The 27,959-nt window shown below is 37.2% G+C and overlaps 2 protein-coding genes across 4 annotated transcripts in view; one reads left to right on the top strand and one right to left on the bottom strand.

Annotated features, from left to right (window-relative positions):
* LOC124167969 (relaxin receptor 2-like) overlaps window positions 1–27,950 on the bottom strand; it is a 79,678-nt gene extending 51,728 nt beyond the window's left edge. For both annotated transcript variants that reach the window (XM_046546045.1, XM_046546052.1), the window contains exon 1: window positions 27,853–27,950. The gene's annotated coding sequence lies outside the window, so the exon portion shown is untranslated. The remainder of the gene's footprint in view (window positions 1–27,852) is intronic.
* On the top strand, window positions 1,396–25,794 carry LOC124167956 (zinc finger protein 135-like). Of its 2 annotated transcripts, XM_046546029.1 has the most exons (9): window positions 1,396–1,939; window positions 2,230–2,373; window positions 5,066–5,347; window positions 7,243–7,245; window positions 7,949–8,194; window positions 17,106–17,305; window positions 17,457–17,741; window positions 18,738–18,821; window positions 22,899–25,794. In XM_046546029.1, exons 1-9 carry the CDS (start codon window positions 1,790–1,792, stop codon window positions 24,097–24,099), a joined length of 2,595 nt encoding a protein of 864 aa, XP_046401985.1. In that variant the 5' UTR covers window positions 1,396–1,789; the 3' UTR covers window positions 24,100–25,794. The 2 variants fall into 2 exon arrangements, with proteins under 2 accessions (XP_046401985.1, XP_046401992.1); XM_046546036.1 differs by lacking the exon at window positions 7,243–7,245.
* Window positions 27,951–27,959: the final 9 nt, after the last annotated feature.

The raw sequence follows: 27,959 nt of genomic DNA, 5'->3' as shown, positions 1-27,959 counted from the left end.
AACATTTTGCTCCTATGCTTATTTTTTCGCTGTCTCAGAATGAGCGCAACAACACAACCAGCTTCCACGAGATCCATTGTAAACTGAGCTGAGGGGCAACTATTTAATCGCCAGTGCGCGGTAGCGAGCAACTCGGTGAGTAAATTATTTAGCTGCGGTGATTAAAGTTGCCAGTGCGCGGGGGCCCTGAGGCACCGAAAAATGTATGCATGATAACAGTGGCGTCAGGGGCGGACCCAGGATTTCTTTCTGGGGGGGCACAAAAAAGGCCGTGTCCAGGATTTTATTCTGGGGGGGGGGGGGCACAAGGATACCTCGTAATACAAAACGAACGAAATGATAATGGGAGTTCTAGGGGGGGCGCGTGCCCCCTTGCACCCGTATTCGCACCAGTATTCCAGAGATTTCACTCCGGGAGTACATAATACCTACGCACTGCCTTGCATCCGCCTATGAGTGGCGTAGTCAGGAATTTTGACACATGGGGGGGGGGGGGGTTTACCGGTGATTTCGGGGTGTATGGAAAACACCCCACGGCAAATGGGGGTCCTCCCCGGAAATTTTTTGAGATTTTTAACATTAAAAACGTTATTTTTAGGACTCAAAAACAGTAATTTTGTAAGGGTATTTTTTGAAGGTTATTTATAGATCCCATCTTACTACTTTTATAGGCTCAAGGGAGAGTTGTAACCCGGAAACCCTCCCCTGTGGCTTAGCCAGTGGTAAGTATACAACATAGGAGTGGGCAATCCAAGCCCCAGCAGCACACGGTTACGTGAGACAGATGGCGTATACATATGGGGGGCGCCCCCCCCCCTTCCCCCTTGCGGGGCCGCCTTCATTGACGAACATTGCAGAACCACACACAAGATTTTATGTCATAAGATGGCATTGTGTTGTATATGCGTATAATCAGTTTGAATAAAACTATCTCATACTTTGCATGTAACTTGATTATTTTTTATTACGATAAAAGTATAGGTAACTCAAAATATCATTGAGTGTTTTCTGCATCCGCTACTGACGTGAGATCTTAGCAGATGAAACCCTGAGATAATTGTATCAACCGAATTGAAATTCTGATTCTTCAACCACGCACAAAGGAGTAAAGCAGGCTATATCAACACAAACCGATCTTGAGGAAAATATTTATTTGATGGATCTCCAAGTACAGAAAATAAGGATGAAAAGTGATCTGAAGACAAATTTTCATTAACTCACGAAGTAAAAAATACAAAGATCATAATTCCTAGCTTTAGAAAATTCTGCCTGGCTTAGAGCGAATAAATGCGCAGGAAAAAATAAATTTGAAAACATTCACCAATGAGCTAGTAGTTCGTGTCTTGTCTACCAGAGGCGCCACCTTGCTGACGAAAGATGTGCGCATTGGTGCGCATCCCGCGCGATCCATCGGGAAGAGCCTGCGCGATCGAAGTCTTAAGAAATTATACACTTTAATCCTGTAATGTATTATGTTAATTTCGTTAAGTACCAATGGTTATGGCAAGATAATAGTTATCCCAGCAAAAGCTACAGCCTTGGCGACTTCTTTCCTTCGAATTATAGATCAAAGGATTCTTTTCACCCAGCTGGCCTATTGTAAATATCCTTCTCAGAATTTCCACCACCTCCAAGTACAGGACTTCAATTACGAATAGAAGAGAAGGTGCGACATGACAGCGGTCACGGGCAATTACTTGAGGCATCTGTTAATTATAATGAGATTCTTGTGAGGCCTGAAGTGAAATAAATTTCCGTCAAAGCCCCATAAATTTTAAATCCTGTCAGTATGGCGTCTGTTTGGGTATCTGATCCTGATCGAAGTATGTGCCGGCTGTGCTTGGGAGAAGACTACAATTATAGATGTCTTTTTGACAAGGATTACTTGATTGATTCTCTGGACCTCGCCGAGCTTGTGAAAGATTGCGTTGGTGTCATGGTAAGTCTCGCCCCCTCGTGACGTCAATTCTGACCAATTTATTAGCTCAGTGAATTTTAGAAACTGATATCTATCTGGAAAACAGCCTTCTATATCAAGCAATTTTATCTGTGAACCAATGTAAATTTTCCCATTTTGCTTCTACCCAAATTTAAGATACATTCGACCGAGTCAAAGGATTGGGCTCTATTATGCTTATTTTTATGTTGATTATAATATAAATAGTAACAGCTAAATCTACGCCTAAGCTAATGGAATCTACAATTCAATTTTTCTTTTGTGACGTTTAGGTCCTTCCAACAGATGGACTTCCTGACAGAATTTGTTCCTATTGTGTGGAGAAAATTAATTACTATTTCAATTTCAAGAAAATGTGCCATGAGTCACAAATTCGCCTTCGTAACAGTATTGATATGGTTGAGGACCCATACAAGGTAAGATTCTGGAGAAAATCTTTTACCATTTGATCGAATCACTCACGTACGATTACAAACTCCTCGAGACCATTGGTTTCCAAGCCATAAAAGTCAATAGGCCTCATGAGCTTGAAATCATATAACTTTTAGCTCTGTACAGAGCACATATACTCTCCGCTGAACTCCTTAATTATCAATGATAACTCCTGAGCACGTTGCTCATCGCCAAATCTAAAGGTAATAAAGCAAAACAGTTAACTAGAATGCATAATGAATCACTTATTAATACTCAAGATGGTGGCCACAGTCAGTTCCTCTTGGCTTTGGCTGATTATGCTGATACATATTAAATTGAGGACTTATCTCAAGAACAGCCTTGTTCTATTATCCAATTTATTGGAAACCTTATTTAGTCCTGTGGATCATTCCTTAGCATCTCGCATACCAGATCATCAAACAACCGGTTAGGAGCCACTGATCTGGGCAGGTTTAACTGGAAATATTTCCATAGAGAACAACTATGCAAAGATGCATATGGACATTTTGGATAATAGTTCTGCATCCTATTAGTTCATTAATTTAATGCAAAGGGAAATAGATATCAGGAGGCATTCCTTGATCTATAATGGTGCACGCACACCTAATGTATTTACGTTGCTGTCAAAAGTGAAATTCAAGGTGAGATAGTTACAAGGCTAAGGCCAGACTTAAAACACTATGATGTACGGCGAATGCTAATGGTATGAAAAAAAGCACGGACCAACCATGGCTAAACCTTCATGCAGCCACCTGCAGATGCACACTAAGCAGCATTTTCAACGGGGAAATATTACAATGAATTATTAAATTAAACCTTGGGCTGCGGTTGTTCGTGATTTTTAGCCACCATCCTGTGTGGGAGAGAAGCAAGAAATATTTTTCCCCTCTAGCCTGGCTGAGTGTCTCATAGGGAGTGAACCCTTATAGTCCGGTGCGACCTTTCTTTCATTCCTCCTAAGGGATGGACCTACATTTGGACATCTGTTGTAGGCACATTATTAAATATACAAAAGGAAGCATAGTGTAGAATAGGAAAAAATAGGAAAGGATCATAAGATAGGAAATCCCAAGAGGCACCACCGGCAATGAAGGCTGGCCCGGGAGAGTTAAGCCCTGTAGCGATCCCTATGATGAGGGAAAGTGCCTAAGTGCAAGATGCCCTGGTTGCAATAAAAATTTTGGGAAACTGCCGAAGGCAGTCGAGCAATGGTCAAAAGTTTAAACATGTTTTTCCTGCAGTCAGCGTGCAAAACATATATGTACGAATGTTCCCACAGCCTGAGGGTTGATTTATAACCGACTTTTATTTTTAGTTTGAATTGGAACATACGTTTTTAAATGAATTTGTTATTATATTTTCTTCTTTTTTGCTATAATAAAAAACAAGGTGTTTTTTATATTAATTTTTTATCTGATGTAATATTTTTACTAAACTCTATTTTTATCATTTGCTAAATGAGGAATAGCCTGAAACAGTTCTGAATTTCTGCAAATCTTTAAAATTCATGCGGTAGCTGAGCAATCACTGTAAATGTTAACTGTCAAAATGGCGACTCATACTGCCTCTGAGGAACTAGTACAATAGTGTAAGAAAGCATCATATCATCTGGTCTGATCTGTGCTGAAAATTTTAAGTCCATAGCTGATCGGCCAGTGGGTTTCATTTTGTTTGCAAGATTTAGCACAGAAGGGCAAACAAACAGAAAGTAACTTATTAAAAACATAGTAAAAATAATTTACTTTCTCTTGGAATCAAACTGCGATTCCCCCAAATTTGTGCCAAGTACTCTAACGAGTAACTACTCATGGTGAATTTTTTTTTCAATATTTTATACTTTTTTATATTAGTTCTAGTGTAATTCAACTGAAAACATTGAGAGACAATTTTCCATCTTCTGATAGTAAATCTTAAACCACTAACATATAGAGGAAGTGATGAGGAACCTTCTTAGGGAATTCTATCTAGTTTAAATTCAAATCGTAGGTTGTTAATGAGGCTTGGCCTATTATTGAGCTAAATTTGTGACTACACAATTTTTTCCAAAAATGCCAATGGTAAAAGTAAACGGGAGGACAACATTCAAATGCATTTTTTTAACTTTTCCCGAAACTGAAGCCTTAAAATTAGGGGGGGGGGGAACTATATTCGGAGAAATACAGTAATATTGTACTTCACTTTCTGAATGTGAGCCATATGGGAGCTTTACTCACTTAGAATGGAGCATCATCAAGACATGCTCTATGAAATTTGGCCTGAGGATGAATCAGTGATGCTTCACGTGAGGAAAAATTGCTGATCTGTGAGAACACACTGGATGAGAGCAAAGGTTGATGAATTTTTCAGGGTCCAATGTACACTAATAAACAATAAGGCAATTTCATGTTAAAGTTTTCTTCTTCACAGATTTTCCAATAAATTTGATGAATAAAAATAGTGTATTTTGTTAGTTATACATGAAATTTTAACTTGACTCTGATCATTATACTTGTTAAGGAAAATGGCATTTTTTGTTACATAAATGTGATTGAGTTCCATTTCCACTATCTTGTAACAACATTAATGAATGCACCAAGGAATATAAAGGGTATCAATTCTACTGTATTGCAAGCACTACATCTTAAAGAGTTTCCTGTATGAATAAGACTAAACTAATAATAACAACTGCCTTAGGATATTCCAGAGGCATATGAAGATAAAGATGACCATAAAGGTGTTGACTCTCCTGAGGCTCTCAGCGATGGGGTAATAGTCCCTGTTGAAGATGTATGTGCAACCAGTGTGAACGAAAATGCAGCACCCTCTTCCAAAGCTCCACTCACCAACAGTGTTTCAAAGACAAGTGTGGATGTCGCAACGGAGACGATATCAAGGGCTACTTCCTCTGTGGAAACCTCTACTGATTCTATTACACTGGAGGATGATGAGATACTTATAGAAGAGGTACTGGTAAAGGTAAGTAGTTTTATTGTGAAAGGTTCTTGAATACTTTAGGAAAAGTGATGCATGATCTTCGACTGCATGCATTGATTTCAACATCCTGACCAGTGGTGAAAGTACAGTAGACCCCTGATTATCCGGGTGTGGCTTATCCGTGTTATGGATTATCCGTGCACGATTTTCACTCCCTTTCAATGTTTTCCCCGATCTTAATAAAAGATAAAATTGAATGGAAAATCCCCGGAATTACTGAATTTTAATGCTAGGATACACCGAATTTATTATTTCCTTTATAATCCCCTTCGTAAAATGGAATTATTTCATGTACTTGCTGACAAGGAATGTTTCAAGTTTACTTAGACGTCTACTTAAGTATTGAAAATGACAATAAGTGGCGGGGAAAAACTCTTGATTAATTTAAAAGATTCTTCAGCAGTTAACCGTAAAGAAAAATGTTATCCAAGTTCTTTAAATGTATGCTTCAATCGCAAATGCACAATTATTGCCCTGATCTCGTATGCTGTTGAATACAGGTAATCGGGAGTGTGCTGTACTAAAAATAAGTCACTGGGCTTAGTTAAGGTCAGCATTTAATTTGCAAGCAGTTTTGAGTGCCAAATAAAATTTTGAAAAGAAACTAGTAACAGGTACAAGTACAGTTATTTCTCATAAAATATCCTGAAAATGCCCTTTGATGGTTATGCACAAGAATGTACATATTTCATTGTGTTTTTTAAGACAATTATAATGTACAGTATTTAGTCTCAACAAATAACGTCTGCATTTTTAAAATGGTTTCCTGTCAGAACTGGTAGCAGATACAGACATAAGGCTGGGGTAGGGAGGAAGATACAGGCATGACTGTTATTTCTTCCCTTATGTAAATATCTTGGGAGGAACATATTCAGAAGCTTCGCAGTAAATTGAGTTCTGTCTGTTATTTGATCCTGTCTATCCGAAAAACTGTAGATATTGATGTACTATTATCAATTTATTATGGTGAATTCTACTCACATGTAATGTTTAGTATACTCTTCTGGGGCCCTAGACCCAATTCCAAAATAATCTTCAAAATTCAAAAGAGGATACTGCGTATTATCGGCAAGGTGCCTGTTTATGCTCCATGTCGCCCTCTTTTTAAGAAATTCAACATTTTACCTCTCCCCTGTGTATATATGTATGCTGTAATTGTCTGTGCAAAAAAGAATCTTTCGAATTATGCAACAAATGGTGATTACCACTGTCATTATACAAGGAGTTCTACAAGCCTCCATCAAACATTTACAAGAACCAAGAACTCAAGTTATGCACCTTGGCACATGGGCCTACTGCTATTTAATAAACTCCCACCAGAAGTGAAGGGAGTCAAAAACATATATCTCTTCAAATCAAAGCTTCGTGAGTTTCTTTTGAAAAAGTTATTTTATTCTGTGGATGATTTTCTTCATCCATAACACCTTGCTTTTTACATGATGTATGGTAATACCTTGTAGTTTTTTGTATCTGTGTATTTTTGTACCATAATTGACGTGTCCTATATTTGTGAGAACAAATCGCCGGACAAATAAATTATTATTATTATTATTATTCCCCTCCCTCCTTGGGAAATCAATCTATGTTTGCTTGCATGCGTAATATGGTATGAAAATAAGTGTAGCTTTTGGTTTCCCTGGTCTATTATATTTGACAGACTTAGAACTTTTTCCTTTCAAGCTTTCAGGATAATGAGCTTCCAATGTGTGTGGTACCAAAACATTTACGTTTGTTTTCAATTCCATCTATAAAATGTACTTTCTATAATTTTATTCCAAAAAGAGCATTTTTATAATTTGGAGGATTGATGTATGTAATTTGCCACTGAATAACTAAGTGATAAATATCTGTCTTTCTCTTTCCTGCTGCTCTGTTAGAAGGTGAGTGTTTTACTCTGCAGTTATATTTGAGTATTGCTATTCCATGGTTGATGGTTTATCTGCATGAAAGAAACTTAAAAAATTTGTTAGAGATAGAGAGAGACTAAAAAAAATGAAAACTACCCAATTAAGGCAAAAAGTTAAGTAAATGTGCAGGTGATGGCTAAAATCAGCAAAAGCTTAAAATCGTTGAAAATTCATTGAGCTGTTAAGAATAATTAGAATATCAATTTGAGGGGGATAATGAAAAGAAAGGGAAAGGTGTCATTTTTAGGATTTTTTGCAAATGGTGAAAAGAGCTCATTGGAAAATCAAAAACATTGCTTGCTTAAGGGTAGAGGTTAATGTTATGTGAATAAGAGATTTTTATTTTGAGTGGAACAAAAGTAAGCCTTAAAAAAATAACTGAAATATATTATTTTCTTGCACATTAAAGCAAGCTATGACATTAGTTTTGTATATAATATGAATGCATGAAATGTACTAATTCTGAGGCATAGTGACAGCAAGCACAGTTTACTGGCTAAGGAATTATGAATTGTGTAAATAAATTCCTCTCAAATTTCAAACGTGTCATGGTCGCAACTTAGTCCACCATTCTAGATGCTAAAACTCATTGTCTGGGATCACTGATGTCCTTGCCTGTCATGATACCTATTTAGTATTGTGTTGGCTCCCCATGTTTAAAATTTCTCTCTTGCAGGAAGCTGGAGAGGAAGAAGTTTTGCCCATCCTAGAACCAACTGATGAGATACAATCTGATGAGGGCCCTCATGAGAGACAGAGGTGCACGTATGGGAAAGGTTATCGGAAGGTGGTGTCTGCGATGGGGCCCTTTGAGCACCAGCCTTTGGGTACTTCTCGAGTGTCCTTGGGGGTTGAGGAAGCTGGTACTGTGTTTGTTGACGTCAGTGCTCGACCAGAAGGAACTAAATCTATTGCAATACAAGTGAGACATTTTTTTCATTTGCTATTCTTCAGTTCCTCGATGTCACTTTGTTTTTCCGTTCTTGTGTTCTGAATGGATTGGATTAGTTGTGATATCAGGGCATGAGCTGTTGATCCTATCGGTGGAAGTTAACTTAAGCAATGTTTGGGATTTTTCAGCCAATGACTTATGTATACAGTTGTCAGCGAATTGTAGCAGAAAATTCTTTCCTTTAGCTATGCATGCATTACATCTAATAAAGTCAAAGCATTATTTGATCTATAGAGGCACTTTACTTTGGAACGATTGAAAACCTCATGCGAATGGTTTACCCATTATTCCCCAGAATGCATATAGGGCTTTTACCTGAGGTTATTTCGTATTTTACAGTTTATTTTGACCTAATTAAGATTCATTTTCAGAAAAAAATATTATATTCATCATAACGTATGATTTGCATAAATTTTCATTTACACAACGCTGGGAAAACTCCAGTAAATAAAAACAAAAAAAAAGAATTTTTCAAAACTTAGGTTGCATATTTTATTTTTTATCGTCTTTTCTGATGTAATGTTCAATAATATTATGTGTGGAATTACACGTAGCACTTTTCACAACATAAATTATCTTTGATTTGCACACTTGATATCTTTGCTGGGTATTATAAGTAGAGGCAAGAATTTGGGGTGAATAAAACTCTCGAATTTCGTCATTAAAAATGACCCATTTCGGGATACAAAATGGGAAATGGCTCTAAATTTCGGTGTTTAAAAAATATTGACTCATCCAAGATTTCTCAGCCGCCATTTGGTGATACCTTGCATTCACTATATTTATGGCTGTTCTGGAGAAAATTTATTTGCATTTTAATGTATTTACAACAGTTAATAATAATATATTTATTTTACTCTTGGAATGTACATGCATGGTCTTGTCTATAACATACAGAAATGGTTACATAGGTATAACGTAGACATAGGGTTACAATGATTGAGGTACATGCACAAAAATACAGTATTTATATATTCATCTGAATATTTTGCAGTACAATTAATCTCCAAATGTCAAAGATAACATAAGTTCAACATTTTCTGGTGTCAAAGTTGTTCTACGGTCACTTACAATATTTGTATACAGTAAAACTTTGATTTTACGCAGTTGGAGGGACCGAAATATGGGCACTGTGTAAAATCAAAGTGTGTAAAATCAAGAGTTGGTATTGAGGAGGAGTATAGTTTTCAGGATAGCACTTGCTCATTATTGCTCGGAAAATGAAGCCTAATAATCTAATTTACTCAAAAGTAACACCACAGATGACGTGTTACCTTAGAGAAACAACGTTGCATTCCTGAACAGTGTTTCCCATGGTTGAACAAAATGGTTGAAATGCCAGCATTTCTGGCACTAAGGTTACTTCTGTTACCCAGGAGAAATTTCGGAATGGTGATACTTAATGGTCGCAGAGAAGCTAATTTTCGAAAATATTCTCATTAAAAGCAGTTTTCAGGATATCCGTTTAACCACCTGCAGACAAACAAAGATTGGAGATTGAAGAAATGAGATACCTGAGGATTAGTTTAAAGTTTACTGGGACTAGCCGCGGTGATAACTTTTAAGGGAGTCACCCGCAACTTTCGCACGATACCTGAGGATAGTCATCCAAATTTACCCCATTAACAGGGAGCAAACTTTTGCTAATACATCACGAAGGCTTTACCCTGTGGGCCTGGGCTCAAGTCCTGGCAGTAGCAGAGACTTATCAGAGTTGGCCCTATCCCTACTTGAGTCTAATGTGGAGGGCACTTCCAGTGCACCACTCCGTCCATCAGATTGGAAGTTAAGTCCTGGTCCCTTTTGAGCTTATCATTACAACCTGGCTAATGCCAATATAGGGTTCCTATCCTCCCAGGCCTTACTTCATGGCGCTAATGATCCCAGTTGTTGGTTACCTCCAAATAGCAAACCATAGATAATACAGAGCACACAGGACCCGGGATATTTGGAAATTCAGATTTTTCCGGTGCTTAGATCACTTTTTTTAAGTGAGCTATTTAAATGACCGCGCAAATGCCGTCATGCCGCCCGTGATGAGTAACAAATGACTAATAGTCCGGAAAAATTTTCCGTCTTTATAATTTATACGCATTAAAAAGCATTTCCCCATGAAATTTTAGCATTAGTAGATTGACTCTACCGGGAATAGCTTCTCTGTCGGCATTCTTCCGCGAATTCAGCGCCGGGACCTTCGACTCACAAGCCTGACTCAGCTTCACGTAATATTTTGCTTCCCCATATCTGATAACAACACCGGACACTTTTTGTATTTCGATTTAATGGTGCTAAGCCATTCCTGAGTTTAAAGGGACTGCCTTATCACTCACGTCTTGAATTTGACTTCAATGATTACATGACGATTGACGACGCGAGTTATTCTCCGAGGGCATTAACTCTCGTTCCGTTAAAATGCTTGCCACCTAGCGGAGTTAAGCTAATAGCTATTCAAGTTCCAACCATGTTTAATTTAAACCCTCTGACAATGAGATACAAGTTGAGTCGGTTCTGAAAAGCGCGCAGCGCAAGCAATTTTTCCCCGCCTCCATTTGTCCCGCAGTTGTGGGGTTAGCCTGGGAATGAGAAAATTCATGCTGCTTTTACCATCGTGTTGAATCACCATCGACTTACGTCCATACTTGAAGTATGACTATCTTTTTTGGATCACCTTGGAAGCCAAAATTTTGGCACGGGAGTATTTTTAACGACTCATTTCGCCGTTATATTTCGCTGGGGCGACGGAAAACATAGCGTTGGCAAAATTCTGGAAAGCCTAGCGTTGGGGATAGATATTCCGTAGCTCATAATTCTGGATATAAACAGCGTCAATCAATAAGTCAAATAATAAACGAAAGGTGATAAAGTTAATATCTCCAGCGATCATGTCTTAATCAAACGTAGTTACCCATACACGGCGATTGCCGTGTGTTTGAGGTTTTTATATCCTTCTACGGTGAATTTGAACTAAGAGCGACATTCGCGTTCGTAATGGAGCCTGAAATATTACTGAGAGGGCTCACGGGGAAGCAATAATTAGATTCGCGATGTTTTTAGTTTCACGCTCAACAGCGTGACGTCATTTCAACCGTTCCTGTATTCATTTTTGCAACTCATTGAGACGAAATAATAACCTAACTGCATATTGCTCCAGTCGGATTTTCAAAACAAGCCGAAAGACAACTGCGTAAAATCAAGATTAGGGATCTCTTAGGGGCTGGGGTTATGCTGCGCGAAATCGAAAAACTGCGTAAAATCAAGAAAAGATGTAAAATTGAAGTTTCATCATTGCAATTTCCTATACTTTCCGGCCGGACTTGAGTGTCGCTGCGTAAAAACGAGACTTGATGTAAAATCGAAGTGCGTAAAATCGAAGTTTTACTGTACGCTGAAAATCCACGTTCACTGTCCACATTAGACACTGGTACCGACAGTGATTTAACACTTGCATGTACAAACTCAGCATGATCTTTTTTTAAGTTGAGTAATTCTGACATGAGGTCAAATTCAGATCCATTAGAGAGTGCTTTCGTGAGTGCACTTTTAACAGCAGCATGACCCTCAAGAACCACTTGTGAAGATAGTGCTGCCATTAATGGTAGATGCTTTGAGGCCCTGATAATATCATTATTTGTAGTGGATCTCATGAATCTTTCATCAAAAAGTTGGCCAATAGAATGAAGAAATCCCTTGGCAGTATCTCCATGCTGTAACTGTGAAAGCTTGATTTTTGCCTTCGTAGCTGTATTAGTTAATGCTGCTGTCAGCACAGGTGCAAGTTTTTTTGGGAGATTTTTTATTAGACCAGATGTGTCATTCCCAAAACTACCATCACTTACAATTTTTAGACTATTTCCTATGTCTATTAATTGGCTTTGTAGTTTGTATGAATAAGGATATGCACCCTCAAGGCATTCTAGCAGCTTCACAATCGGTTGACAATGTTCAACAACAAATGCTGCTTGGCACTGTATAATAGCAACCTCTTCTTCGGTCAGGCTACTTAACCTATGTACAGCACTTCCTCCCTCCCCCACCAATGAGAAAAATTCTCGGATATCAGAGAGATACTCATTAACATAAATGACAGCCTTGTGCCAAGAATTCCAGCGAGTAGCTACAGGAGATGGAAAAAGCTTAGCTTTCTTTTCACCCTCTGAATACTTCTGCTGTAAGAAAGCAAGGTATGCATGTTTTCTTTTTCTCGTATTCAGAAATGCACTTTTCACCTGCAGTATACACTCATTTAACTCTTTTAAATTAATCTGAAAAATATTACTCACTAAATTAAGTTTGTGTGCCCAGCATTGTATGTGCACCAGGGACTCACCAAACAGGACTTTCAGGCTGTCAACACACTTTTTCATATATGCAGCAGAATCAGTAACGATACTAGAAACATTTGTTAAAGAAATTTCCAACTTGTTAACAACATCCATTATTGCCCGACCACATTCAGTAGCATTAGCATTGGATAAAATCTTTGCCCCCCCGACATACAATTTGGAGCTGTCACTACATTCTAGGATTTTAATTAAAACTAGAAAAACACACTGCCCTTTTCTATCTGTTGTTTCATCACAGAGAATTGAAACTTGTTGGTCTTTTACTTTTTGTCTCATAAATGCCTCCTCTTCTTCTCGGACTTGAGGGATGTAAGTCTTCTGCATCATATCAGCTGAAGGCAAATCTCCAGCACCTGAAAAAAATACGAAATATTAAATGCAACACAAAATTTCCATGTTATCTGGCCCAGCCCAGTAGTATCTTTTGAATAGAGAAACACCATATTGTCAGAGTTACAGATAGTATACATAATTTTAAGTATAGCAAGGTTAAGTTTAGAAGTTAAAGCAAGCCATATCCAAAGGTTATATGGAAAAAGATCAATATAACTAGCTAAAAAAAAATAGAGAAAAATTAAATAGTTGCTCACCTGGGATGTATTCACTCATCCACGATCGCAGACTGAGGTTATCTAGTTTTTCTATTGGAATATTGGCTTCCAAAAATGCTTTACAGGTGGCCATGACGAAATAATTTTTTTCTACTCTTGCCATTTTAGAACTTTGGTAGGATTCTTGGAGTGAAGCTTGCCGTTTCACTGATTGACCCTTCTCCTTCGCTTCTTCTTTGAATTTCTTATGTCCTGCACCCTCACAGTGCTTAGCACAGGTATCTTTACGTGCCCATTCAATTCGGCAGTTGCAGTATTTGCACATTAATATTTTCTTCTGTTTATCAAAAACATAGAAACCTTCACTGCGAAACTGATTTTCACGGTCAAACACAGTTACTGCTTTCGGCATTTTCCTTAGGTCAATTTACGCAATGTAGGGATGTCTCAAGCCGAGTTCACATGGGAGTGGAATATACGGAGCAGACTGCTAGTGGAAAAGCATCTAGCCAATCACAATCCATTCCTTCTATTCCACTCCCGGCTTCCGCGGGGACTACAATGTAATGAACTGACTACAATGTAATCACTAATGTGACATTCGTGCCGGGACAAAGTTAGAAATCGCGCTGCGACAACGAGAAAAAAACAAACGAATATCGCTTGGCGACTGGAGCTCAGACGTTGGCGATATTTTGGTGCTCAGACGTTGAGACGTGCAACTCGGAAATTACAGCGGTAATTTTCGTAAATTACTGCTGCCCCTGAAAATCATGGCAATTTTGACCACTACCTCAATTGAAAATTACGGAATTTACCCATCTATACTCGGACGAATAAAGATGAGAATACAAGACGGATTATGATTAACATAACTTATTGGATGGTTTGATTCCCAATTAAAGGTCTCTAAGATGTGTAAAATCGTTGGATTTTTACATGTAGAACGCGTCCGATGATTAGTATTGTACAGGTATTTGAATGAATTCAATTGGAAATTTTCCGTCAGCGCTTAAAATGATAGATTTTAATAGTCGGAAGTAGTAATATTTCCTGCAGAAATGAGATAGCAAGTGGGAGCAAGAACAAAACTTATCACGGAATATTTCATTCGGTGGAGTTAGTTTCGCGGTCTCGGGGTCTCACTCTTAATAGTATACAAGATAGTATATAAGTGCGGAGGTTTGTCGAAAATAATGGGGTTCGATACAAAGATGTTTCCCTCTGTTACATGCTTGAATTTTGGCCGTCGATGAGGATTTTACGATGAAAAGATGTTCTATAGGTAGAGGTTTTGCTACATAAGCAACATTTTTGCAAAATATCCAGTAAAAATTCTTTAAAAATCGCATTATTTTCGCTTAGGATAATATATTTCGCGTTATCCCAAATAATCTTGATATTTCGCGTCATTCCGCGAAAAAATCGTTTCGCGAAAAATTCGTGCCTCTAATTATAAGTATGCCTGCTGATGAAATTTCCTATTCTCCCTTGACAGGCATGGTGGGGTATGCCATTTTTCCTAATTTGTCCCGCAAGTGGGCAGATGTCATCAGCAATTGTATTGGAAACGATTTCTTGCCAGAGTAAAATTTTATGATCTCGGACCGAAATTCTAACAAAGGAATTGCTTTGCCCGTGACTTTGGCGAAAAATCACCACGGATTCACCACTGCACTATCAACCCCTTTTCAGAATAGAGGTTTTTTGCTTTGTATTTATACATATCAAACCAAGTGCATTATAATTATATGGAATTGTTTTTTTTTTTTTTCATATTTTACATTCTATAAATAATTTTAATAAAATATTTTCCGCTATCTTAGAAAGATTGGGTAACGGAAATTTGGTTACTGTGCAGTAATGACAACATGCACAAAAACAATCGCTCGGCGTGGAATTAAAAAAGGACTTCTGGTGTCCAGACGGTAGAAGGTCCTAAGGGCATTCGCATATTAAAGGAGGCCATTGTATTCGGCGTCCGGGCAGAGTGCGGTTGGGTTGGGCCTTTAGTTGGCCCTGAATTTTCCAAACGTTGACGTCATAACAGATATCACTTTTCATTGCTGCGTTTACATTCACGGCATCTGTCGGGAATGTTAATTTTTAGTTAATATATGGCCGATGATTGTATTATTGTCGGCTTAGTAACGGACCATGAATTTGACGACATTGCAACCGTGAAAATCTGAAAAAACCATGAACTTGAAAAAAAACATGAAAACCTGGAAAAAACCGTGAATTTCATTACATATATAGGTAGAGTGGGAACCCTGTCAAAGTTATTTGAGTAGCTCAAAATTAATTCAAGTAATTTAAATTCGAGATTTCTCTGTGGAAATTTTCACTGAGAAATAAGTGACAGATCTCAATTGGTGAGTGGCCTCCATACTGAGTAATAAGTGTTTCTATTGCTTTTTTTCTCACAGAAATTCGGGACTCCTACGGAGATAGATTCTATTTTTTCATATATAGATGAACCTGTTTGTTCTCTGCATCTTTTACCTGGGCGTGCGCGTTTACTGGACGATTTTTCTTGAGGTACTATTTGAGTAAACTGTGATTTGCCTTTCAGCACCTCCTGCAATGATCCATATTTGAAATAATGAGAAGATGTAATCCCCATTGTAATTCCAAAGTTTAGAAAATATTATGCCTTGCCTCTCCTGTTAATTTATATTCTTCAGTTACCTTCTTGACTCTTCTTCTAAAGTATACGTCTGAGGCATAGAAATAACGGGTAAAATTTTCTTCAGTTTTAAATATGAAACCCCTGGATGAATTATTTTGCAAAAAGCCGAGCAAAAAGTACTGCGGTATTATTGATTTAATTACTGGATGAGAAATAAAGATGCATTTCAGAGGACTATTTAACTGATACGAACCCAACTGAAGCCTGATTATTAGCCTTACATCACCTAAGCGACAGAAGAAAAAATAGGTCACTCAGGATTGCACTGAGAAAATTCCAAAGAGCGACTAGAGGAACACTCCACCTTCCATCACAATCATGCTTCACATTATACATTTCTCACCCTTTCAATCTACCGTCTCTGAAACTGAATGCATCTGAAGATGAATTTAACGTCTACTAAGTAATACTTCCACTCAGCGACATGGGAATGATATTGCCCTGTATCGATTCCACTTGTGCGCGCAACAGTTTAACTCTACGAAGTATGTACCAGAGTATTCGATGTAAAATTCGTACAGATGGCCATCTTGGAATTCAAAATGCCATTCTACCTTTACTTTGTAAACTCACAACCTGTGAGTGCCAAAAAAGCAGCTTAACTACCTCCAAAACTAAGTCGTTGGTTAAAAGCCATACTGACGAGTTTCGTTATGCTTTGAGAAAAGCCCTCTGGTATACCAGAGAATTCCCATCGTTGCGTAAACGCAACATTATTTACAACAACCATATTTATATCAGTAACGACGAAAGTTAGTGACAAAAATAAACATGATGAATAAAGAAACTTAGAACTAATAGAAAACATTACCTCAAGTAAGATTACTCAAAAAATCTTTGTAAAAAATCATTTACAATTTATATTACTTCAACGCTTCGAAATAGGTAATTTTCGAAGTAAAATAAAAATTATTATTTTTATTAATATTTTTTACAAAAATAACTGAATAAGAATGACAGGTATTTCAGAAAACCAGAGAAAAAATATCCTGACGCAAAGGTTTTTTCTAATAATTAGGATTCAATAATGTTGCATTTACGCAACGCTGGGGATTAATGGGTTAAGTCTAAGATTTTATTTCTTTGCCTTTGCTTTGACCAATTTTCTAGTGTTAGAACACTGTATGTCATTTAAACTTATCCATTACCTTTATCTTTTGTTCTCATCATTCTGATTTTGTTGTCCACCACTCTATATTTTCCATGAAGCTAATTCTTTTAAGTGACATATTATGCCATTGCAGTGTGATGATATTGCAAATTTATATGTATATTTTTCACTTCTCCACTTTTAGGTTGGCCAGAGTCGACTGGGTCCATCACCTTCACCAAAGGGTAAACGTGGAGGAAGACCAAGAAAAAGGAAATTGGTTTCTAAAAGTCTATCAGCTGCTCTTGCAGCAGGAACAACTATTAGCTGTGATATTTGTGCTAAACCATATGTCACCAAGTACGATTTGGCTAGACATATACGAACACATACTGGAGAGAAACCGTAAGTTTATTCATGTTTTTTATCTGTCCAAATTCTGCTACAACAATGTTGCTGGTGTCTCAATGGAGTTGTTGATAATACAGCAGTTAATTTAAAATTCTTTGCAATAGTGAAAATAAATTGTTAAAAAAACTTTCAAATCCAATTACAGGTACATTTGTGGTTTCTGCAAAAAAGGCTTTACCATCAAAGAAAGTCTCACGCGGCACTTGCGGTCACACACTGATGAGCGACCCTTCAAGTGTGAAATGTGTGGAAAGTCTTTTCGCCAGAGTGCCACGCTCATTTCCCACAAGCGCACCCACACGGGCGAAAAGCCTTTCATATGCGAAATTTGCCGAAAATCATTCTCCAAACAATCCAATCTCGTGGGACACAGACGCATCCACACTGGGGAATTGCCGTTTCGGTGCGAGATCTGCGCTCAAGCATTTAGGTTTGTGTTTTGTTTTATTTTTACTTGGGAAAACCTACTCCTTCCTGGAGACCAGTTATCTAATTCACAAAATGTGAAATGCTTGGATTGTATTTGCATTGCATTAATATCTTTGGATTGCATTTTTCATATTTTTAGTTCAGAAAGGGGGTCTATTCTCATTGTGAAACTCACTTGTCCTCAAGGGAAGATGCTTATTTTTATTTATGTATTTTAAATATTTGTTAATGTCCTCACAGAAATGTGAATGAAATGAAACCTCAGTTGAGTTGCTGAGGAGATAACCCAGGTTGTGTTGTGTATGAGAATACACCTGTGTTCTATCTTTGCATGAGGCTGGCATCATGATAGGTATTGGTTAACCAATACATTATATGTAGATGGACTATTAAGCTGAGGGTTTATATTTTATGTCAGTAGTAGAATTTGATTACTTTTTTAAACTTCAAACCATTGCAAATAAGAAAAGCTGATATATTAAGTGAGATTGACAACATTAGGAAATACAGTTCTCCTTTTTAGAATATATTTTTTTGCAATACATTAGTAGTTGAGCGGAAAGAAGTTGGTTAAGGTCTAATAAGAAAGTCTTGTGTGTAAAAACTGCATCATATATTGCCGCCTAGGTTGTTGAAATATATATCATAAGTTATTTGCTGCCCCTTAAATGCTGTGAAATGATTTTCATTAATGAAAAAACTTTTACAAAAGTTTTTCTCAGATTAAATTTGAAAAATGATTTCTCTTATTTTATGCATGGTATATTGCATTTCATTCAGTCTAAGACAAATATAACTTAAAAAAGAATGTGTGGAATTACAAATGAGGATATGGAAATTCACTTGGTATATTCCTCACTGAAAAAAAGAAACTGTTGAATGTACAATGTAAATTTTCATCACCAACGAAAATCATGTTAGATTCATACAAATACTGTGTGTTGCCTATTTTTGTGTTGGTAAAAGTGGTATTTTGTTCTTCCCCCTTCTCTACCAGGGAAAAATCTCATCTCATTCGCCACCGTCGAGTGCACTCCGGAGAGCTCCCGTACTCGTGTGGTTTGTGCTCTCAAGCGTTCAGGTGAATTTTATTGGCAACTCATTTCTTAATATTAACTATTATGACAGTAATTATGCATGGTTTTAAAAGTTATAATAATAATGATATAATTTTATTTCTGTTGGTTACATTATGCAACATAGAAATCGTCAGGTATACATACATACATAAATATATACAAGGCATAAAATAGAGGGTCACATTTTACAACAATCACAGTCAATATCAAAATATTCTGCTAAGGATCTTAATTAGGAGCTCCGTTAGCCATTTTTTAAAATTGGATATGGATGTAATGGATTTTATGTTCGGTGGTAAGCTATTGTAGATGACTGAAGCTGAGTGAAGTGGACCGTGCTGAGATGAGGACAGAGAATAATGGGGCAGGTGAATGTTATTATGATTACGAGTGTGGTAGGAGTGTACTTTGTGATGAGCTGGGAAATCTTCTGGGTTTTGCTTTACAAATAGGGCACAGTTTAGAATGTAGAGGGATGGAACAGTAAGAATTGACAGTTTTTTGAATAGGGGTCTGCCAGGGGTACGTGAGGGAAGACGAAGCATAGCTTTTAGGGCTTGCTTTTGGAGAGAGAAGATCTTTCTGGAGAGTGAGTCATTTCCCCAGAATAATATCCCATAAGTGATGTGGGATTGGATTTTACCATGAAAAAGTAATTTCTAGGTGTCTAAGGTGACGATTGGAACTAATCTTCTAATGAGGAAGATGCCAACTGTTTTTTTTTGTAACATTATTTACATGGTGGTTACATATAGTTAAAGCTTAATTAATTGAAACTGGTACTTACGCAACTTTGAATTAAAACGTAAACATACCCATGCTTTGAAATCCATTTTTGGAAAAATTCTGAAGTAGTTTTAGCAAAATACTTTTAGTATACATATATATATGGGTTAACATATGATAGAAATAACTAGAATATTCTAGCAGAAATGTGTATGAAATAAGTGAAGCAATCAGGGAAAGAAAATTAACTTAAAATCATTCAAATTCTTTGAGATTTAAAGAGATAATGGTTTTTAAGGCTACGTTATTAGATGCATGGAAATTCCTAAAAACTGCCTGTCAGCACCAAACATTTTACAAATGAATGCATGACTATGTAATAAACTCACATATGTTGATCTCTCATAAAGGAGGTTCCAGAAAGAAATGAAATAAAGGTCATTTTTATGAAAATTCTGAAAAATTATTGAAATTGTGCCTTGTCAACTGAAAATTGTAGAAACTGGCCTCTCCAAAGTTATATTTCTTGAGAATCAGATTTTAGCAAAGGTTTTTATGTTGTGGCTGGTCTAAGCATATGAATTTTCATTGCAACTAGAAAATTATGTCACTGTGGCAAAAACAATAAATTAAGTTTCTTGTACCAAAGGAGTTGGCACTAAAAATGAAATGCATGAACTTCACACTCAATCATCCATATTCTTTGCTCTCCAATTATGATTCATAACACCAAGAAATTACATTAACAAAATCAAATCTTTTTCAAAGCAAATGTGCACAATGTATGCATGTGCTTCAGGATGTTCAGTTTTAATCTCCTTAATGAATTGTGAAAGTAGTGAATTTTTCTCCACCAAGAATGTGCCTACACTACATATATGAAATGAGCAATAGTGAACTATGAAAAAGATAATGAACTAGGATCCTACTGCTTGGAAAATGAAACGTTCCTAAAACTTTCTTAAAAGTTGATTGAAATGCATTTTGAAAAATATCTGAAGTGTCCTGAGCATTTCCTTGAAATCACTAGTGCTATTGAAGTTTTAGCCTCTTATTTTATTATAGAAAGATAAGAGCTACTTTTGGGTCAAATAAATGTATAGACGAGCCCATATTGACCAAAAATGAACTTTTTGAAGAGGAAGGTCTGATCCTTTTTAGGATAGGATTTTTCAATTACCGTATATCTCCGAATATAGTCCCCCCTTTTTTTCCAAAAATGGCCGCGGAAAAGTAAGGGGGGGGACTATAATCGAGTATAATCCAGTTTAGCATACTAAAGGTGACCATAAAGTAATAAATAACGGCATAATGGCTAATGTTCTCGTAGTCTTTCTATTTGAGTATATTTATGAGGATTATAATCGGAGATATTAGTAAATACTGCCACGTTTTACCGGAAATTAAGACAATTTTTACCAAAAATGTTGTACAGATACGATTATTCCGATTCAAATAGCATATCGAATATGTGTTTTCACGGAATCCATCGGGTAGCCGCTAATTTTTCTTGGAAAAGTATTGTTAGAATAATTCAATCGACACTGATCACTTAATGACGCAAAACAGTAAATAATTAAAATGAAAACTAAACACACACTATCATTACATTAATCGAACACTAGATTTGAATCAATAGTATATGTACCCGTCGCTCATTTAATAACTACACGATTTAAATAATTGCGAAAAATAAACAGATAAAGTGAACCTTTCGTGACGATTTAGCATTTCATTGCGTCCGTAGCTACTATACGTCCGTGCGGTTCGTGTTTACAACCACTGCCTTTACCGCCTTCACAGAACAAGAATGCGCAATAGGTGATGCATTTGTTTCTGAAAAGGCGCAATAATCGACGACTTTAAACCAGAAGCGCCGGCATTACTGCATTTGATCGAAATACAGCGAGTCAGCATCGAAAGTGTAATCAATTTATTGTGGAATATCTTCAATTCGTCAGGGTAAATAGGATCGATAAATTACGTCGCATAACGTTTCGCAATTATTTCCGCGATATTTTCTTTATTAAAAATAATTTTACGTTCAACAGTGCGGTGATGGATCAAGTAGAAAGATGAGGATCAATCCTGCCGCAGATTAGAGGCCTTCAAAGACGGAGTTTCGATGCCAATTTAAAAATAGCCGTTGCAGAATACGCCGTAAATCATAGTATTTACAGCGCTTGCAAAGCGCTAATACATCGCGGAAGTCTTTTCGGGGGTCTCGATGCGGCAGATTCAAAGAATTAGAGGAAAATATCGTCGAATTTGTGCGCAAATGCAGAGCAGAAGCTCTTTGTGTAACCTATGCAATGATTCGCGACGAGGCATTGAAAATTGATATAATTTTTTTTTTTAGTTTTAATGTTTGTTGAAAAAGTTTATTTCTTAATTTTATTACTTTGATATTTGTTAGTCCTGTAGTTTAATTGTTTTGCTTAGCAGGCATTTGATAGCAATATTTTTATAATATTTATAATTTATTTAACACAATTTTATTTAGATTTCCTAAATTCTTCAGGTCACTTGGATTTGTGATGACTTGATGGGTGTGTTACACTGGATCTAAGGAAGTTTCAGGGCCAAATGCAATACTGTTTATGGGCTTTAAGTTAAAGCTTATATATTGACATTGTCTGTAGTCATTTGGAAATCAAAAATATTAATAATTTGTGAAGGTTTAAAAAATACAATAGCCTTGGATACTTAAAAAAATTTCTCATTTCTTCATTACATCTGGTTAAGGAACTATAAATTACTGATACATGCAATGGATCACAACATGTTTTAGGTATAGTTATTTTGTTGTGATGGAAAATATGTGAACAGATTTGTTCTTAATCTTCACAGAAAATAATAGTTTTTATCGAATCTAGAATCTTAACTTGCTAATTACAGAAAAATTGCCTTCCTTTACATTTTAAAATTTTTCCCAAAACTGAGGTCTCAAAATTGGGGGGGGGGGGACTATATTCGGGGGGGGACTATATTCGGAGATATACGGTAATTCCTAAGAAATAGAGAATAGGAAGCCCAATCTGTAATGACTGTTGATAGAATATAATAAGAAGAAAATATGTATTTTGAAATTTTTAGAGTTATGATTTTTATCTCATTTTGGAGTGGAACGCTCTTAAAATTAAAATCTGATACAGGTAATTTGACCAACTATGCAGGTTAATGCCGAGGAGAAAGTAGGAAGAGCTAATTGAAGAAATATCAAAACTTTGAATTTGAAGTCTGACTCCTCCTTGTAGATTACTACCATACTTAATGAAAACCTTTTCAAAGATATTTTCTCTAATGAATAGCTTAATTGAACGTCATTGAACAATTTCTTTGATTTTCTTCAGAGAGAAGAAGCACCTGGATGAACACCGGAGAAGTCACGCAAGTGAACGCCCATTTTCTTGTGATATATGCTCAAAAACATTCAACCGCCTTTGGAACTTGAAAGCTCATAGGAGAACACACATGGAAAATCGTCAGTCCACTACTACGTTAACATGCCATGGGTGCATGCGGTATTTCAATGATGGTGCTAGCCTTCAAGCTCACCAGAAAGCTGGAGTGTGTCATAAGCTCCCCAAGCTACCTTTATCTTGCCAGGCATGTGGACGGACATTCCAAGACAACCCAAGCCTCATAATGCATGCAAAATCAATGGCCTGCCTGAAAGTGCCACCAGTGCAATTAACGTCTTGTCCACAGTGTTCCAAAAGTTTTCCTGATAACCCCAGTCTGGTCAATCACCAGAAATCAGGTCTATGTCCAAAATTCAACCCAAATATGCATACCATCTCTTGCCAAAATTGTTCCAGGACATTTACTGATAATCCAAGTCTAATAGCCCACGTCAAATCAAGTTCATGTCAAAAGATTTCTCCAATTCCCTCTCAACTTCAAGCAATAGATGAGCACCAGCAGTTGGAAGATCACCGACAGTTGGAGGAACACCACCAACTTGATCAAGAACAAATGGAACAGCATCAACAGGTTGATCAAAACCAAACAATTGAACAACAACACATGGAACACCACCACCACCACCAACAATTGGAGCAACATCAGCACCAGCATCAAGAACAGATTCCCGAGATGGAAGACCATCAGCAACATGACCAATTGCACGAGCAGTCCTCACCTTCACCTGCTCCATCTTTGCAAATGCTTCAGCCAGTGCCACCAACGCAAGTTACAGTCCAGCAGTCTCTCCCAATAGTGCAATCCCTTGCCCTCCCGGTCGCCGTCACTTGTCATGGTTGCTCATCGACATTTTTGGACAATTCTAGTCTTTTGGCTCACGTGAAGACGGGCATGTGTCACAAAATGACATTGACCTGCCATTCGTGCTTGGCCTCTTTCAGTGACAGTGCGTCCTTAATAAACCATGTGAAAACAGGAATGTGCCAGAAATTTGCAGCAACTCACATCCACCATGCTACTGTTCATCAAACAATTCATCCTACAGTGCATGGGCCCATTCACGCTGTGGTCCTCCCTGCTGTCCATGCATCCATTATACCTTCAGTGCACCCTTCTATTCTTCCATAGGTCACTCAACTGGATTCCAACTGTGTGCTTGAATATTTTTTCCGGCTGACTGTTTTTATTATCATCCCAATTGATAAAATTCACAGTAATAAAATCAATCACGTGGGAATGGTATACAGGTCATAGTGTTGCACTACAATTTGTTTGAAAATGTTTTTCACATCACCTTATGCCTAACTTATACGTTATTTATTAGGTTCAAAGAAAGAGCTTTAAAAATTCGTAACTTTCACTGTGTTAACTTTTTTTTGCTATACCATGGACTTTTTCTTTATGAACGGCTATTTTTGACGGTATTTTATTTTTTTAGTTAACTTCCTCCTTTCCACACCAGGTGGTGCAGCAAGCAGTAAGTTGCTCTTTTACCATCATTTATCATTTCTTTTTATAAGTAACTTTCTGCTTTGGTAATCAACTACATATCACACGTCAAATGGACGTGTAAATACAGGGGATGGGTTGATTGTGCTGCAGTGGGCTGGTTCATGTTGTGATGTTTTGAGTAACTTTGGGGTAAAATGTTTGTAAAAAAGATAAAAGGTTTCTTGCTCATTGACTTTCAATTTTCAGTATTTGTATTTATGACTTCTCTTCCTTTTCAAAAACAATTTTCCCCCTGGAAAAAATCCCAATTTCAGGGCCCAGTTTTGCCCCAACCCAACACATTCCTGTTTCACTCCATAGTGACAGCAACCTTGTAAGTGGAACGGAAGTTAGGCCTGCTGTAAGTATAAATGCAGCCCAAATCCTATTGAAACTTTGGTGAAGTGCTATCAAAGACACTCGTTTTCTTACATTTTCTTCTAATTATCACCATTTTCCACATCTTACTTCACAGTGAACATGCTTTCCAAAATAGTTTACCTCTCTGAAAAGTCCTAAGCTTCCCTAGTCACAATGAACTTGCGAATAATGGCCGTGTACAAGCAAATTCTCAAGCAAGTTGTAAAGGTGCTCATGTTTACCTAGGATTTAAAACCTAAACCCTGATTGTTCCTCTAATTGTTTCAGTCATCTACCAGGATTTATCGGCAATATAAAGAGTTTAACATTCTACTGTGAATTTTAATCTTGGATGGGAGAAGTATTTAGTCGCAGTGTAAATAATAGTATGTAGGAAGCCACCTCCAAAATAATTTTTCTGGTTTTTTGAACTAGTTAAAATGTTAAAAATTTCATGTTTACACGGATATTCTCGGCGAATCCAGCCTGAAATGGACCCTAAATTACTGGCACTGAAGAAAATAATCATGACAGCAGTGAGTAAGGAATGTCATTGAAAATTACTTACTGACATTCTTTTTTGTGATTATGACCAGGTAATTGGTCACTTTGTTAACTTGAGTTACAGTTGAATTGAGGAATTTATGATTGTGAAATGCTTCATTATGTTCTTATTGACATTGTTTAAGGTAAAACTCTCTTTACTGTTTATATTTTGAAGAACAAAACACTTTTGTTAATTGGGAAGGAAAATGTTGTCAAGTCCAACTTGGCATTTTATTGCTGATTAGAATGCCATTTATGATCATTATGACCTCAATGTGTATGTATCTCTCAAGTGTGGAATTTGCATTTGCCAATACTGCTGTTACAATTTTAGTTACTGTTTTCCAGAAAAAGTGGTGAATGCAAGAGGATTGGAAAGCTTTTTTTTTCAATCTGGTTATCAGAATAAATGTGTTACAAAAAACATGTAATTCTTTTGAAAAGATCATCATCAGCCATCAATCCTAAGATTGGTTTGATGCAGCTATCTACTCAATTCTCCCATTCGCCTATCCTTGAACACCTACATATTCTTAAGCTTTACATCCTACATTATCCTAAGAATATCTTAAATTCAGTTACCTTTACACGTGATACAGTCAGTAGTGGCTTAATGGAGACAAGGGTGGACAGTAGAGTGGTCGCCAATGAAATGGCTCTCCATAGAAAGTTTTTACTGTACCACCTCAACAAACAAAGTTTAAAAATAATTGATGAATATTTCAGAACCATATGTCTCTCCATATCTAGAGGTATAATCACTCTGGTATTGCTTCCCACTAAGGAGGCGCTGAAAGTAATGTACTCCCCCCAGATCAATAATCCTAATCCACCCCTGAATTGGATACGAAAAGATCACTTTCTATAATTAAATCCTGGATAAGTCAGGTAAAGGAATTTTTAGTGAATTGATATCAGTGCTAATTTTGCATAACTCATATTTGTGAAGGCGTTTAGGACACGAGAACAACTAAGAATCCTCTATTTAAAGGAAATCCTATCACATGGTGCCCGTAAGATTAAAGGTCATGCACTCATGGGGAAGGGTGTGTGACAATGGTGTTTAACATTAGGTTAGAAGGGGTGCCCAAGTCACCAGTGGAGTCTACCCATCTGTATCATCAACTAATAAATTTACCTCATATTCCCAGGGTCAGATGTCTTAGGGCCAGTTTTATAATGTCTGGTTAAAATTTTGTGGAGCATGAAAACTGGAGTTAACTCATCCTTGCGTTGGAGATCATGAGTTTAACGAAATGTTATTCTGAACTATATACTTTTACTTACAGTTACTTACATTCTCCAGCTAAGGTTTTGGCTGCACCATGTTCCGGCTAACGTTAACCAGACATTATAAAACCTGCCCTAAGAGGAATGAGTCACACCAGCGGTGAAGACAACTTGACAAACCCTAGGTTTTTCAGGGTGCCACAGCCCCCAAATCTCTCCAGTCAGCATAATGGCCTCGAGGGTCTAAGGTCACCAGTATGCGTTGGACTATAAACCAATCACAGCAAGTAAGGGTTCCAAATTCCATGAGTACATCAAGCTCTTTGTCTCCCATTTGATCTTAAAGATCTTGCAGACGTCAAAAGGTTTTTGTGGTGTAATTTGAACGGTCAGACTAATTATGGAGCCGATGTATAAGGATGAGCCTGACTATAGGAATGACGTCATCGGCAGGTTTTGAAAGCCACGATTAGTACTAATCGTAGCTTTCACAATCTGCCGAAGTCAACGAATTGAATAAATGGAAGCCGGTAACCTCTATGCTATGAGAGGCCAAAGTACTCATTCTTCCGTTGCACGACCGAAACGGCGCGAAGATTTAGTACGCGTTCCTGTCATTACGACCGAAGAGGCAGTGGACACTTAATCATTACTAAGCAATTGTCTTATCCCTCGAGCGTCGATCTAGTTACGCTGGTAAGGCTAGCACATTTGAACGAACCCGATAGCAGGCCTAATTCTCTTCCTTAAGTAAAAGCGATCAAACACAACTTATCTAAAAACGTTGAAGCATGGAAAAGTACGTGAGGAGGCATTACCAACGCACATAGGAATTCAATTTGGTCCTTTTCGGAGAGGATTAGGACGGGAAGGTATAACAAAGGATTGGTACAGGAAACAATAGACACATGTTTAGAAGAAATAAGAAAATTTTTGGAAACTATCCACAGATGAAAGTACCATTGAAATTAATATTTCAATGATAGCCACTAAACAAATATTGTCGGGTAACTCCGAACGTGATTGAGATTTGACAGTTCCTTGAATGCAATAAAATGTCATCATTATTCAAAAACCTCCAACCATTAATTGAAGACTCATAATTCATTAGTTAGTATTTCAGAATTAGCAAAGGATCTAGGTGATGACAAGGATTTATAATTCACCCTGTTTCCACAAAAATAGCGATTGAAGAAGATGTTGTCCGAATAATTTAAGGCTCCAAAATAGCGAATTGATCAAATTAAGCCTCACCTGAATCGCAGAATTGAGAGTCCTCCCATGATTATGCTTGCAGAACTTCATCTTCACCGCCGAGTAAGGGGAGTAGGGGACTCATTCGTGCCGCCGAGATTCAAAAT

This window comes from Ischnura elegans, chromosome 1 (genome assembly GCF_921293095.1).
Source record: "Ischnura elegans chromosome 1, ioIscEleg1.1, whole genome shotgun sequence".
NCBI lineage: Eukaryota > Metazoa > Arthropoda > Insecta > Odonata > Coenagrionidae > Ischnura > Ischnura elegans.
The sequence above is the reverse complement of the archived record's forward strand: the minus strand, read 5'-3'. Positions and strand labels throughout refer to the sequence as shown.

Excerpts from the sequence above, each read along its gene's own strand:
- LOC124167956 (XM_046546029.1), top strand. The coding sequence starts at position 1,790 with ATGGCGTCTGTTTGGGTATCTGATCCTGATCGAAGTATGTGCCGGCTG. Across the intron at positions 1,940-2,229 it reads AAGATTGCGTTGGTGTCATG|GTCCTTCCAACAGATGGACT; the intron begins GTAAGTCTCGCC and ends TGTGACGTTTAG. Across the intron at positions 17,306-17,456 it reads ACACATACTGGAGAGAAACC|GTACATTTGTGGTTTCTGCA; the intron begins GTAAGTTTATTC and ends ATCCAATTACAG.